Source organism: Notothenia rossii, assembly GCF_949606895.1.
Source record: "Notothenia rossii genome assembly, chromosome: 10".
Lineage (NCBI taxonomy): Eukaryota > Metazoa > Chordata > Actinopteri > Perciformes > Nototheniidae > Notothenia > Notothenia rossii.
The window spans coordinates 56093541-56106739 of NC_136908.1; the positions used below are offsets into that span (position 1 = coordinate 56093541).

Sequence of the window (13199 nt, forward strand, 5' to 3'; positions counted from 1 at the left end):
ATGAAATGATAGGACACTCGAACCTTTCTTTGAATTAAGATTTCTTCACTTTTGATGAACTACATGTACTAGGTATGCCTTTATCTTGCAGTAAGCAGCAGTTTGCTTGAATTTACACATTCACTTTTGGCTTTTTATGAAATACATCTTCCCCCATCTGGTCTTTCTCCCCCTTCTCCCCCTGTTGTCTACTGGCATGGCGCTTTAGCTGTGGCTCAGTGAGCACTGCCATGCTGTGCTGGGCATCCTCACATCAGGATTACAGTGCTGAATCATTATGTAATGATTGGCTCAACATAAAGACATTTCCATTTCTACACTTGTTATATTATAGCCAGTAAGAAAGGAGTCGCTGTCGGGTCCCATTTTAGTCAACTTATTTTATGAGTGGCCAATTACGGCCTTCGACAGCCTGTCAATTCTAAAAGCCAGACAGCTATGGATGCAGTTATTATTATAGACTCGAGGGCTGTTTCAAGTAAGGGATAATGCTCTTAAATGTGTATTATTTGTCAAATGATTGATTTGATTTATTTGTGTAGTTCCCTAACCCTAATAATACCTTACATCATCCCTTATGTAACAGATGGGAGCCTCAATAGAGTTTGTAGCTTGTGATTGTTTGAAATGGGGTGGTACGAGGTACTTAGCCAGTGTATAGTAGATGGTGGCATAGATAGAAACATGACTTACAGCTCAGAATCAAAGAGATGTATGGATGTGAACAGAGGCAGCCCCTTAAAGCAACGTACCAACCGACCTTAAAAAAATTGACAAAAGTGTACGATATATTTTAAATATCTTTACCGCTTTCTCTTGCTATGAGTGGAACTGTTATCTACGCTGTCTTATAAGCCACCAAAGTCCCTTGACAAAAACAGCAGTTTATCCCTGTGTTCGGCAAGGATAAATTACAGTTTCAATAGTATGATTGTATTAGAAGTGAAAGCATAGATACCTGCTTTCTCAGAAACATACACTATTAATCTGGGTAGAGCAGAAGAAATACCCTAAATATAGTGTACACATCAACTGTGGAGATGGTGCAGGAACAAGTTCTTTAACACGGAAATGAGATGGCATTTTTTCCACTTCCCGTCCCCTTATCTTATCAACGTTTCTTACAAGTGTATCGAGGTTTCAACGTTGTATTCTACAACATAAAACGCTTTTAAGACGATGACGAATGTCAAAAAGCTTCTATGAGTCATAAAAGCCTTTTTAGCTTAGCGGTGGTGATGCACAACCACCTTATCCTTTTACTTCTGCTGATTCAAAAATCATTAGGAAATGTTAATATGTGTTTGCCACAGATCTCATTTTCTTCAATAATCCAAAATCCAATAGCTTTTTCTCGTGGGACCCCTTGCGATACCAGCTTCTATGTCGGGCCTATACAGATCCGTCCACATTGCACCACTGTATACTTTCAACCAGTTACCCGCCACAAGAACTTTATCGTGAGGACTTTGTCTTTTTCTGCTTATCCTGTTGATTCCTCTCCTCTCTGCTGTGTAAAGATTGAGCAATCTGCTCAGTGGATCTCGGCCAGTAGGCGGTTAACTAATATCGGCTTCCTTCTCCCTCTGGTCTGCACACCGTTGGTCCAGCCTTTCATTCTAAGTCTCCCTCTGATTAACGGCTGTTATTAGCTCTAATGAGCTGCTTAGTGATTGCCCGAGCACAGCTGCTGACATCCAGCAGGAACACTGTCTTTTCTACTTTGTTCCTTATCTACTCCTGCTATCTCTAATTTCTCCTGCTTTAATCATTCCATGAGATTATTGACTCGGCACTCGGCATTATTTTCCTGCAGACAGCTCGAGAACTGTTCTTCAATTGTCTTTGACGCCTTCCCTCTGCTGGCTCCAGCTTTGCCTCCACTCCTCTATTCGCTTTAGAACACAATCACCTTTTTCTGGGGTTAAGTAATAGCATTTTGACTGGCAGGAATTGAATCAGCCGTGTGGTTCTGACCCCTCAGTCTCTGTCTATCTCCACCTTTCTCCAAATAAATGTCTCTCTTTCATTCCCCCCGTAAATATGTTTCTTTTTTCAGACTTTCGTTGGTGGCCACTTTTTATTCATTGTCTATTTTCTCCTTAAACAGGTTGCTTTTAGTATTCCCATGGCTCCACTTGAATGCACATTTACCGTTTTCCGTGACACGCTTTAACCTCGCTGCCACTCATCCATTTTTAAGGCCACTGGATTAAAAATGAATTCGAACATGAGAGTCAACCGAGGAGATGGATTGTATTCATAATAAATGTCTGGTTGTTTTTGTGTGGGTCCATCTGTCCATCTGACAATAGCTTAGTCCAGGAGCTTTCTATGTATCCTCTGTATTTCCTTCAAAAGAATAAGCAGTTAAACATTTAGTCGTTTCTTAATTACATGTGCTAATCAATTAAAATGTATCTGCTTATCATATTGTACAAATATTTGTCCGGATATTTTTATTATGCATAGGATCTGTAGCGCTTAGAAGTAGGTGAAGAAAAACATATTTTATATCACAATCAAAAATGCAAATAAAGCCAACTAAGCAAAAATAGGTTAGAAAAATAAAAAGATTTATAATATAAATCTTAACAAACTCTAAATCATTTCATGTCAATCCTGTTTGTTTTAAAACTTTGGAAAACATTTTTTTTTTTAAATGCAAAACATAAGATACTTAAGATTATTTGATTACATTTGTTTGAAAAATAAGTTGTATCTAAATATATACTTTCTGGATTCTGGATGACAGTTTTCATGATTTTGGGCGTGCCGTGACTGCAATGAAAATAAGTAATATTAACCTTTGTTGTTTATGTACAATTTCATGAATAACACATTGATTTTGTTATTTTAAAGTCAGGTGAATATGTGTTTAATTGCTTTCTTTTTATTTAGTTTTGGACACCAAGTATGTTTGTATATGGGAATTGACCCAATCAAAAGATATACCCTATTACAAATGAACCAAGAGTTGCGGTGAAGGCATGACATGTATTAGCCATTTAAAATGAATTGAGTTGTAAACTAAAATGTGGCAGGGAACAGGAAATCTCTTCATGTGATATCAATAAGCAAATAGATTTGATTACATCTGTTGCGGCTTTTAATAACGTGACCTGAAGCTTACATGTTTTGGCCTACGGTGTGTGGAGAGAGATGAGCGTTAATACCACTGCTTGACAATACGATATACAGTATAAAGCTACAAATCAATAGCGGTGCTTTCATCTGCGTCTGACCTGATCTTATTTCCCTGTATTACCAGAGATTTTTCTCATTGCTCCTGATAAAAAAGCAATAGAGCTCTGAAATGATCCAGAGAAATAGTTCTGTCAAAAAATGATTTATCTGCCGTGAATAATCGCAGGGGTTATTGAATATTTTTAGATTAAGTTAATTACTTGACTATAAAAAGCCATAAATTGAAGCTCCCGTCGCAGAGAAGCTTCAGATCTCTATTTTTCGTTCTCTCTGTCAGACATTTCATTGGGGGAAAAAAAAATCAGTTTTATCATTCTGTCACCAGCGAGACGCGTTCCGCTTGACCTGATGCAATTGGAGGCAATTGAAACAGTCATCTCACCGTGTTGCTGCCACGGCGGCGTGTGTGTGATGTTTTGGGTTGCGTCACGACTTTGTGCTTGTATGCACACTCGCACACAAAGACTCATTCACATTTCAGATGTGTGAGCTTGTTTGGAACAAAGCTGTCACACGCAGAGACACACTTACCCATGCAAACATAAAAGATCTGGACACTTGCATACCGTGTCCTCACACATTTACACATCAGCTACATCTTTACATGTCAACATCTGCGTGTTCAAATGTGTCAGCTGCCGTTCATAATGTCTTATTAGTGTTCCCCTTTATGTTTGTTCCTAACTAAGCCAGCAGATTACACACACTAATGACTTAATGGACTGATCCTTTACTTACATCTCAAGAAACCTTCCCTCAGCTCCCAAATGTGTCTCGTACATTAGGCGGGAAGATTGACTAGGCCTTGAGTGGATTGGACATCTTACGTGATTAAAAAAATGTTGTGTCTGTGGAGGAGGCATCCTATATAGAGCGACAGTAAATGTGTGATTGAGCTCTGCCCATTATCTGCCAGATGCATTTAGTGTCAAACCACTCGAGTATGATGCGTATATTACAAAGGTGTTACACGACATGAACATCTGGGCTGCCATATAGCTCATATATATATATAGTGTCTAACCCCCTTAACACTGTCACTTCAATACAGGCACTGGTTGGCCAAAAAAACAAAACACAAACCAGTATAGAAAAAAGAATTAAGAAATGCATTAAATACACGTTTTTTTTTATGACCAAGCCATTGATGCTAAAACACTTCAGGATCACACTGTTATTCTATTCAGAAGCTTAGACTGGCAAACGATGGATAAACATATTTGACTTGGTGGTGTGGGGAATAAGAAAAATACTTTTTTTTTTGTAACAACAAACAAGGCACTTATTTGGGTAAAGTCACATGCATCTGAACCAAACTTGTTTGAAAAGATTTTCTACATTTTTTCAGACATGATGAGTTTCAGTGTTTGTATTGGATCAGAACCCAAATGAATCAGTTCATCTTATCAATCAATTTCAATCAGAAATCTTTTATTGGTTCAAAATCATGGAAATCTGCAATATCTTCAAATGTCTTTTTAAAACAAGTGGAAATTGGGGGAAAGGTGCCATCATGTTAGCAGAGCACAGGTAAGGCCTTTTAAATTGTCTCACGAACAGTTCATAGACAAAAAGTTGTGCATTTCAATCGTAATTAAAAAAAATGCTGCATCCCAAAAAAACAAACGATCCTGCACTTCCCATAGTGCAACTTTTTAGCGTCTTTCATTAGACCCTCTTTACCTAAATTCCTATATTGTTCAAAGTATTTGTGTTACATATTACGTTTTAAAAAAAATAGTAATCTGAACTTCATGTGTCAAAATGGTGGATTATCCAGTTGGAACAATCAGTTTATTAAAAGTTTTGTTAAAAAGACAAATATTTTTTTTTTAATATCCCAACTTTTCTCTTTTATGCCAAGATAATTTGGCAACCTTTCTGAGCAGAAACTGTTTTGTAGATTGCTCTACATGTGTACTTTGGATATTGATTCATTTGTTAGCACTTTGGAATAAAAAAAGTGGGAAAAACAAGGACCAAATCCTGTTCCCAGGAAATGTCGCGTCTCTCTGGCGTTGCCATGGTTACACAATTGTCGCCAGCTGTGCACATGTTGAATCACACATTTCACACACACATCTGTGCTGTACAAACATCCCACAGGCCAGCATGAGGGGGGGGCGGGATGATTTTGGAGGGATGCGGTGTGGATATTGGCAGCAGTAGCAACAGTTAATGGGATGCAGTAGCCTTACTCAACATTACACACTTCCTCACACAAGACGCCATCTTTCCTCGGGGCAAGTGGATCATTATGTGTCTTCTGCACACAGGCAGATAGGGTATTAATAGCTGTATTGTATTTAATGTCAAGGACTTACATTATCTCGCCAACAGCTGTGGGGCCTGCTGTTTGATGTATGGATACACGGCTTACGGTTCAGATGGTGGGAGATGAGAGCATTGTTGGAGTGATTGTGTACATTTGATAGCCGAAAGCGTTTCTTATCGCGGGCGAGGCTGGAGTTCAATGAGTAAGCTTAGTGGTGTACTTTGAAGAAAAACGTTGCAACTTCTAAAAACTATGAAATAAAGACACTGGATAAAGTTTCATTGATTTCTTTTATGGAAACTACTCTGGAGATTTTAGTCTCATGACCCCAAAGAAAAACAAACAATTAGAATTATATCTCCTCCGTTTGTATCCCTTCCAAAATCTCTCTTTCTCTTTCTCTCCTGTCCACCTCTGTCCACCTGCAGCTGTCTATTCATATCTTGTTTCTCCCGCATCCATAATTCCATCATGGTAGTGCTCTCATCTCCCTCTATCTTGTATGCTGCGTGCAAGCGTGTGTGCTCCCGTTGTGTTGGTGACACCAGGTTTGCCAGGTCGAGTCTCGTCTTAATTATCCAACAGTATGAACGCCACCTCTCCGGAAAGTGTTCCGCTCTCATTAACAGTGGTGTTATCACACTAATTGTGCCACAATGGGGAAATCATTTGTGTTGCAGAAGCCCAATTGCAAGGTGTGTTTGGGGGAGGAATTGAAACATGTCTAGCGGCCAACATGTGTCTCGTTTTTTAGGCGTGAACCGTGTCACTTGGGTGTCATTCTGAAGGTGGCTGTTTGGATTCAGCAACCAAATTATAACTTATTTGATTCATTCGATTTCTCCTGAACCTGTTGTAAATTATAAGTAATGACCGCACCGCTTCGTGGTATCTTATGAGCTTCGGATGGTGAAATCTTGTTATAGAGTTCTCGCTCTCTGGCGGTCTTCAACTCGGGTTCACTTGTGATTAATCTAAACCAACAGAAGGTTGTCAAACGGGACTGTTCTTTATTGCCAATTGCTGTCTGCAAAGACACACACCCACTCTCTGCACACACTCACACATACACACACTTTATGATTACATCAGGCTAAACTAGCTCGTTTATCATCTTACATCACATTACCTTGTGGCCCATAGTTGTAGAGGGCAGATGGCAGCGCTGGCGCGAGTGTGTGTGTATGTGCTCGGTCTCTGGAGGTGTAACCCGGCTCTGCATGCCAAGCTGTGCCAAGTGCTCACAGCTGGCAGCGACCTAGCAGTTGGTCTCTCTGGACAAGTTGCCCCCTGCGCCAGGACAAACAGGAAATCAGCCCTGCGGCCTGGCAGGAAATTGGCTGTGTGGCCAATGGGAAATGAGGAAAGCGGGAGAATAGAGCAGGTTGGAGAGGCAGGGGTAGCAATAGCATCAGAAGAGATGTCAGTAGGAACAGAGCAGAGGAAAAGCATTGATGTACCAGAAGAGAGTTCAAGAGACTCTCAGGGAAAAGGTATTAAAAGACATGGCGAGGGCGGATGATGGTGGAAAGAAAATTGTACCTTACATTTGGGTTGTAAATTAACATGACCTTTTCATTCTCACCCTCATGCAACCAATTTATAGTTTTGGAATCAAATGTTTCACAGGTGTTTTCATAGATATATCTGCATGCATGCGATGTTCCTTTACTATGCCTACAAGTCTGTCGTATGGCCTGCTCTCTTCTGCCAATTTGATCCCAAAACGCCCGTCTTCAGAGGCCTACGAGCTTCTTGTTTGCGCTCAGACATGAGAGTTCCAAACCCCTTCTCTTCTCCTGCAAAGGTGAGCTTGTTCCTCTGAAGAAACCCAGAATATCATTTGGTGAAAGGTTATTTTGGAGGCACATCTCAAACGGAACTAAAGCCACTGAGACTCCCGTTCTCCAACGCAAGGCTCACTGAAGTTTGAACTCCCGCAAATTCCCTAGGTTCTTATTTGGGAAGCATTTCTTCTGAGACATGGATCATTTTCCCAGACATGTATTGTGGCTTGGTCCTTAGTGTGGAGACAATGCTCCAAAAGTAATCACCAGGAGAATATCTTGGAGGCATTTCTACTGAGGCATGGGTCTAGTGCAAGCAATTATCCATTTCTTCTTTTGAAGGCGGGTCAACTGAGGACTTTTGAGGCATTCAAGGTCACCTAATGTTGCTTTTTATGTCCCCAAAACACATCACATTTTGAAGGATCCTGAAAAGTCAACCACATGTAGTGGTATTATAAGACTTAACTCTGCAGCTTTGATTATTATATACTTTTCACATTGAACAGAAAGAGCTGGACCACCTGTCCATGAAAGTGAGTGATGACCTAGCTGTTGCTAAGCACTAATCAGTGCAAAGCTGCTTAGTTCCACCAGCAGTCAAAGGGGGCACTGTTGCATTGTGATCCAGGCACACTGAATCCAGTACCTCCTCTTAGCCTTTCCTCTTGTGTGTCCTTGTTATTGTGATGAGCAATGGCTAATTCCAGTGCGACCACTGGACTCCTGGAAGCCGTCCCTTCTAATCTTCTCCAGAGTCAAGGTCTAGGATTGGGCCGCTGCCCGACAGCGACGCTTTAGCCTCGACAAAGACCGATTTGAGACTTTGGGATAGAAGTGGAGGGAGGAGGAGGTTCTCTCAGAACGGCGGAGCAGTGGCACTCTCACCACCTCGTTAATCAGCAACGACACCATGCGGAATGCCAGTCAGCCAGTTTGCAATTAATCGTTTCAACTACAAATGTAATGGCATCACTGTTACCCAGAGAGAGAGAGAGAGGGCTGCATTCATGTGTTGTCATTGTTTTCCTGCATCACTATAGAGATGCTATCGGACTAAATACTGACTTCAAATTGATCAGATGGCGGAATCTTTTGTCTCTTTGCCGATACGACAGCTGCTCCAACTCGCCATTTATCTTGAGTTGATTTTGGTTGACTTCTTCTTTTGTAGCCCCTATTTAAACTGCAGAGAAATATGTTGGGTTTTCCATCAGATCGTATCTCTTTACGTTTCCGCTAAAAATGGCTATATTGTACAGTATATACTGCGGCTGTAATGCATTTTCATTTTCCTTTCCGCATCTCTAGAATGAACTACACTGACATATAATCATAATCCAGCCTCTGACCACTTCCATATCTGGTATTAAAGATCTTGTGGCCATGCGAGCACACTTTCTGGACACCTTGATCTACCCGGGTGTGATGGGATGAAAGGTCTCGCTGAAATGAAGGAACCGTAGCCTCTCTGTCTGCCTTCAATCCTTACCTGACTTCAAGCAGACAAGACAATGATGATAGGGCCTGCATGGCACACACACACACACACTAACACACACATATAGTGCCTAGTTGTTAGTGGCTTTGTAACCCTGGTCTGCTGTCAGCTGTCTGTCTGTCAGCTGACTGTCTGTCTGTCTGTCTGTCTGTCTGTCTGTCTGTCTGTCTGTCTGTCTGTCTGTCTGTCAGACTGAGCATGCTCATTACAACCTTGACAACATTCCACCAGGGTTGCCAAGGATACCAAACAGAGCTGCCAGGTCCTGCGTATGTGCTGTTGTATTAGGAATGCGGAAACTCACACAAATGCATAACTCCATTTCTTTTTTTTAGACCACATATAAGCACTCTCCTCTCTGTCTCTCCGGCACCCTCTCTCCTTTTTTCCTATTCTCTGTAGATCATTGTTAATCAGTCTCGTCCCATCTCCTCTCTACTGGCTGTCAGTGGCTTGTCAGAAGCCCGTCAAAGCCCCTGCAGTCCGTCACACACTGCTGCCGTTAATGACATCTGATGACACCCGTCGTTGAAGTCACCCACTAGAGAGGACTGGGAACTCAGTGTGCTTGGAAATTGTTTCCTGTTGTCTAGTCTGCGGTGCCTTTTTAAGAATGTGTCAGGTCCTCACTTTTCTGTTGTTGTTGGATGCAGCAATTGCAAATGTCTCAGCAGATGCCACTACCGATGTTTACAATAACAATTTTGTCGATGGAATTGCTATACAGGGGTGTGAACAGTAGGGCTACACAATTTTGGGAAAAAATGTAATTGCGATTTTTCTGACAAATATTGCGATTCGATTTGCGATATTTGTTTTTAAGCGACCCAACGGAAGTTTATTGTAAAATGCGGCCATATCTCCGGCTAGGAAGGTCGCATCAACATGCTCCCGTCTCTCGCATCCCCGCAGCCCGAGCAACGAGTGAAAGAACTAAACTTAGATGAAACTTCCGTTGGGTTGCTTTAAAGTCAAGCTTCAGTTTAAGATTCACCCTGTAATAGATGTAAAACATGTGATGGAGCATTACTAACCTGACTCAGATGGTTTCACCAAACCATCTAGGAGAGCTCCATTGGAAGCCATTTGGAAAGGGTAGGCACTTTCAAAAATACTTTGCAGGTGATTGGATCAATCTGTCTATCACCTTCTATCATGGACCACTTCTGATTGGTTAACAATGGCTGCTGCATGTGGAGCACAGCACTCCTGATTGGTGTGGATGAATGACATAAAAAAAGTTTTAAAAAAAAGTTAAATAAAATTGCAGGCTTTCAAATCGCGATTTCAATTTAAAATCGATTAATCGCTCAGCCCTAGTGAACAGATGTCAAAACTCTATGAATGCTGGATTTTCTTTACCGATCGTGAAATCTCACTTAAACAGGAGGACAACCTGAAGCAATGTGCTCCTTCTGCAGTTGTATTGACTTTTAAGTTAACGTATATCTCCACAGTCAGTGTTGTAATCCTTAACAAATTACGGAGGTCATTCAGATCTTGTTCGCCAAATAAATGACGGGTGACACAAACTCTGCAACAGTCACATGAACGGATGAAAATCGGCTTCAACCATCAACGCATGTCACCTTATTTGCTGATGTGCCGATGACAGAAAACAGGGCTACAATTGGCCGACGCACCGCTGCACTCTTACTGACTTCCTTCTATACCTCAATCTTAACACTACAGCTTTTGAATGAATGGTATCAGGAAATGCATATGAGCAATTTAAACAAAAGGTCACAAACATAAAATATAAATATACTAAAAAAACATATATGAGCGATAAGTATAAAGGAAACTCATTAAAAAGTTGGTGACATGATTCTGATTTAACTTCAACAGGTTCAAAGACGGGGAAAAAAAGTTGCATCAGCTTGTTTGTTTGCCCTTAAGAATAAAAAACTCACTGTTCCTGCCTTTTTAAAGGTTACATTATGTTGTTTTTGTGTGGCTCTGTGACATTTTTATAATGCTTAAAGTAGCCATGGAAAACGGTTGTGCCAAAGACAGTAATCATTTTGTTTCTCTATTACTCAGATTTGTATTTTCCACCCACATGCCTCCCTGATGTTATCCCTATACTTTATTCTGTGCTGCAGTTTGCCAGCATCTTCGGTTTTTTGTATTGCTCTCATTCATAACCCACCACCTTAACCTTTCCCATTGCTTCCAACCCCCCCTTTTTAATGTGTCCTCTTTCTGACCTGATGTTCTTCTTCTGCTCTTCTGAGTGGTGGGCCTACAACAAAGTCTCTTCTTTAGTCTTTCCCCGTTTCCTACCTAGCTCTTTTAAAAATCTATTTGGCCTGTCCATCTCTCTCTCCACAGCAGTGCTTGTTTCTCACTCTCTCCGTCTGTTCTCCTTTGTCTTCTCTAGAGGAGGAAGTGGAAAACTTTGACGTGTCCAGTCTCCAGGAAGAGGCTCTGAGGAACATCGAGGCTGACAGCTTCTGGTGCATGAGCAAACTGCTGGACGGCATCCAGGTGTGTGTGTGTGTGTGTGTGTGTGTGTTGAAAAGATCTAGGTTGTCTCAGAACAAACTGATAAAAATGCCCTCGTATGGTTTTATGCTTTTACACCAGATTACTGTACATGCTCACTCTCCTACTGCCTGCCTTGTGGATTTAGTATAGCTTTTACATTTCTTTTTCTCTCTTCGGAGCTCTTTTAAAACTCCGTTCGCCATGGATCCCTGCTCCTCTGATCTAGTCTTAATGGATATAAGTGGTCTTATCACTTCCACTTTGTTTACTTCGCTTCTCCACCTGTTTGCGCTTGGCAGGAAGTGTGCTATCTAAAGCGTCTGAGGGGCTCAGGTGATAACAGCTGACAAATTATTATTATAGACCTTATTGCAAGGGCGATATAGGGTGGGTTCCTATTTTTGTATCATTAATCTCATTATTATGCAAGGCAGAATAATTTATGGAGCATGGTGTACATATTGACTGTGTTCCAGTAGAAAGTGGCTGTATTTTGAATACACCCCAATATACATATATAATATATAAAATAAATTAAATATATCGTAAGAATAACATTTTCTATCTCAATAACATAGATATATTTATGCCTTAAGTGCGTTAAAAGAGTAGGTGAACGCACATGTAGCTTGTCTTTACTTATAAGCTTGATTTCCTTCTTTGTTATTGTAAATCCACTATTATTAAGGAATATTTTACAAGATACGTTTTGAGACATTTTACTGGCATGATTCACTTTTAAACTATAAATGTCAGAACTAGTTTTAAGTACAGATAATGGGTTTTATTCAGTGTAAACGGTTAGTGTCGTCTGGCTTTCCTGTCTGTTTTAAAGACGTCTCTTACACTGAGCGTTTGTACGAATTGGCTTTTCTTGTGTGGGTTTAAGAAATGTGATCGTCTTGCATGTTCTCAAGCAGGTCTCGTGAGCAGATAATTGCACACAGACCGGCGCACCAAGCTTCATTTTGTTTCATCATGTCTTAGCCCAAACCCTTTTGCCCAGCAGCTCTCTTAATCGACCTCGCTCTCAGCGGTCATGGTTGAGCCATCTGTCAATTTCTTAACGTGCCTGCCTGGGCTGCCGGATACATTTGCACCTCGACTCACCGTCCTCAATTCGGCCTTGGTCTTAAAATCTGTTTTTAACCACATGCTGGATTAAAGCACAACTTCTTTTAGATGCTATTTGCGCTGTCAGGGAATGCAAGAAACGTTGTACCTCAGCAAAAAAACAACTTTCAATAAGTGCAAAAAACTGTGAAGATTCAAACTCACTAAAGGAAAAGTTCAGATATATTTACTTCAAATTAGCCAAAAACAGGTGGGTTTTCAGTTTGCTACGAAACATATTTGTACTTTTTGCTATCCTGATACCAGTGGGAAGCTTGTTCCACCATTTTGGAGCCATTATAGCAAACAGGCAGGCATGTGTGCGTTAAAGTGTTCCTGGGTCTACCTCGCAGTGAGGAAGTAACAAGCCTATTGGCTGATGCAGAGAGAAGTGCACATGTAAGATTTCACCATGTCCTGGATGTGAGAAGGACCAGATCCCTTCACAGCACGGTAGGCCAGTACCAGTGTCTATAAGCGGATTTGGGTAGCCACTGGCAGCCAGCGAAGGGAGTGAAGGAGCAGTGTATTGTGGGAGAAATTTGGTTGAAGATCAGTCAAGCTGCTGCATTCTAGATTAGCTGCAGAGGTTGGATGGCCTTCTGGGTCATTAGGGGAAATATCCTCCTGATGTTGTAGAGTGTTTCTGCAGCAGCCGGACTTAACGTTATTAAGAAAGGTCTGTTTGGTTCAAATCGTAATAGCCTGGGTGTTGGTGGTTGTCATAGCTACTCTATTCATTGGTTTCTGGCACAGTAAAAAAAAAGCATCTGCCAAGTCCTCCACAGTTAGGTCAATGAACCTCATCTAAAATAACACTTAAGAG

General features: G+C 41.0%; 1 protein-coding gene across 2 annotated transcripts in view; it reads left to right on the forward strand.

Moving 5' to 3' along the window:
* tbc1d22a (TBC1 domain family, member 22a) overlaps positions 1-13199 on the forward strand; it is a 116925-nt gene that overhangs the window by 48692 nt on the left and 55034 nt on the right. For both annotated transcript variants that reach the window (XM_079655729.1, XM_079655728.1), the window contains exon 10: positions 11154-11260. In XM_079655729.1, the coding sequence (XP_079511855.1) occupies positions 11154-11260 (107 nt within the window). The remainder of the gene's footprint in view (positions 1-11153; positions 11261-13199) is intronic.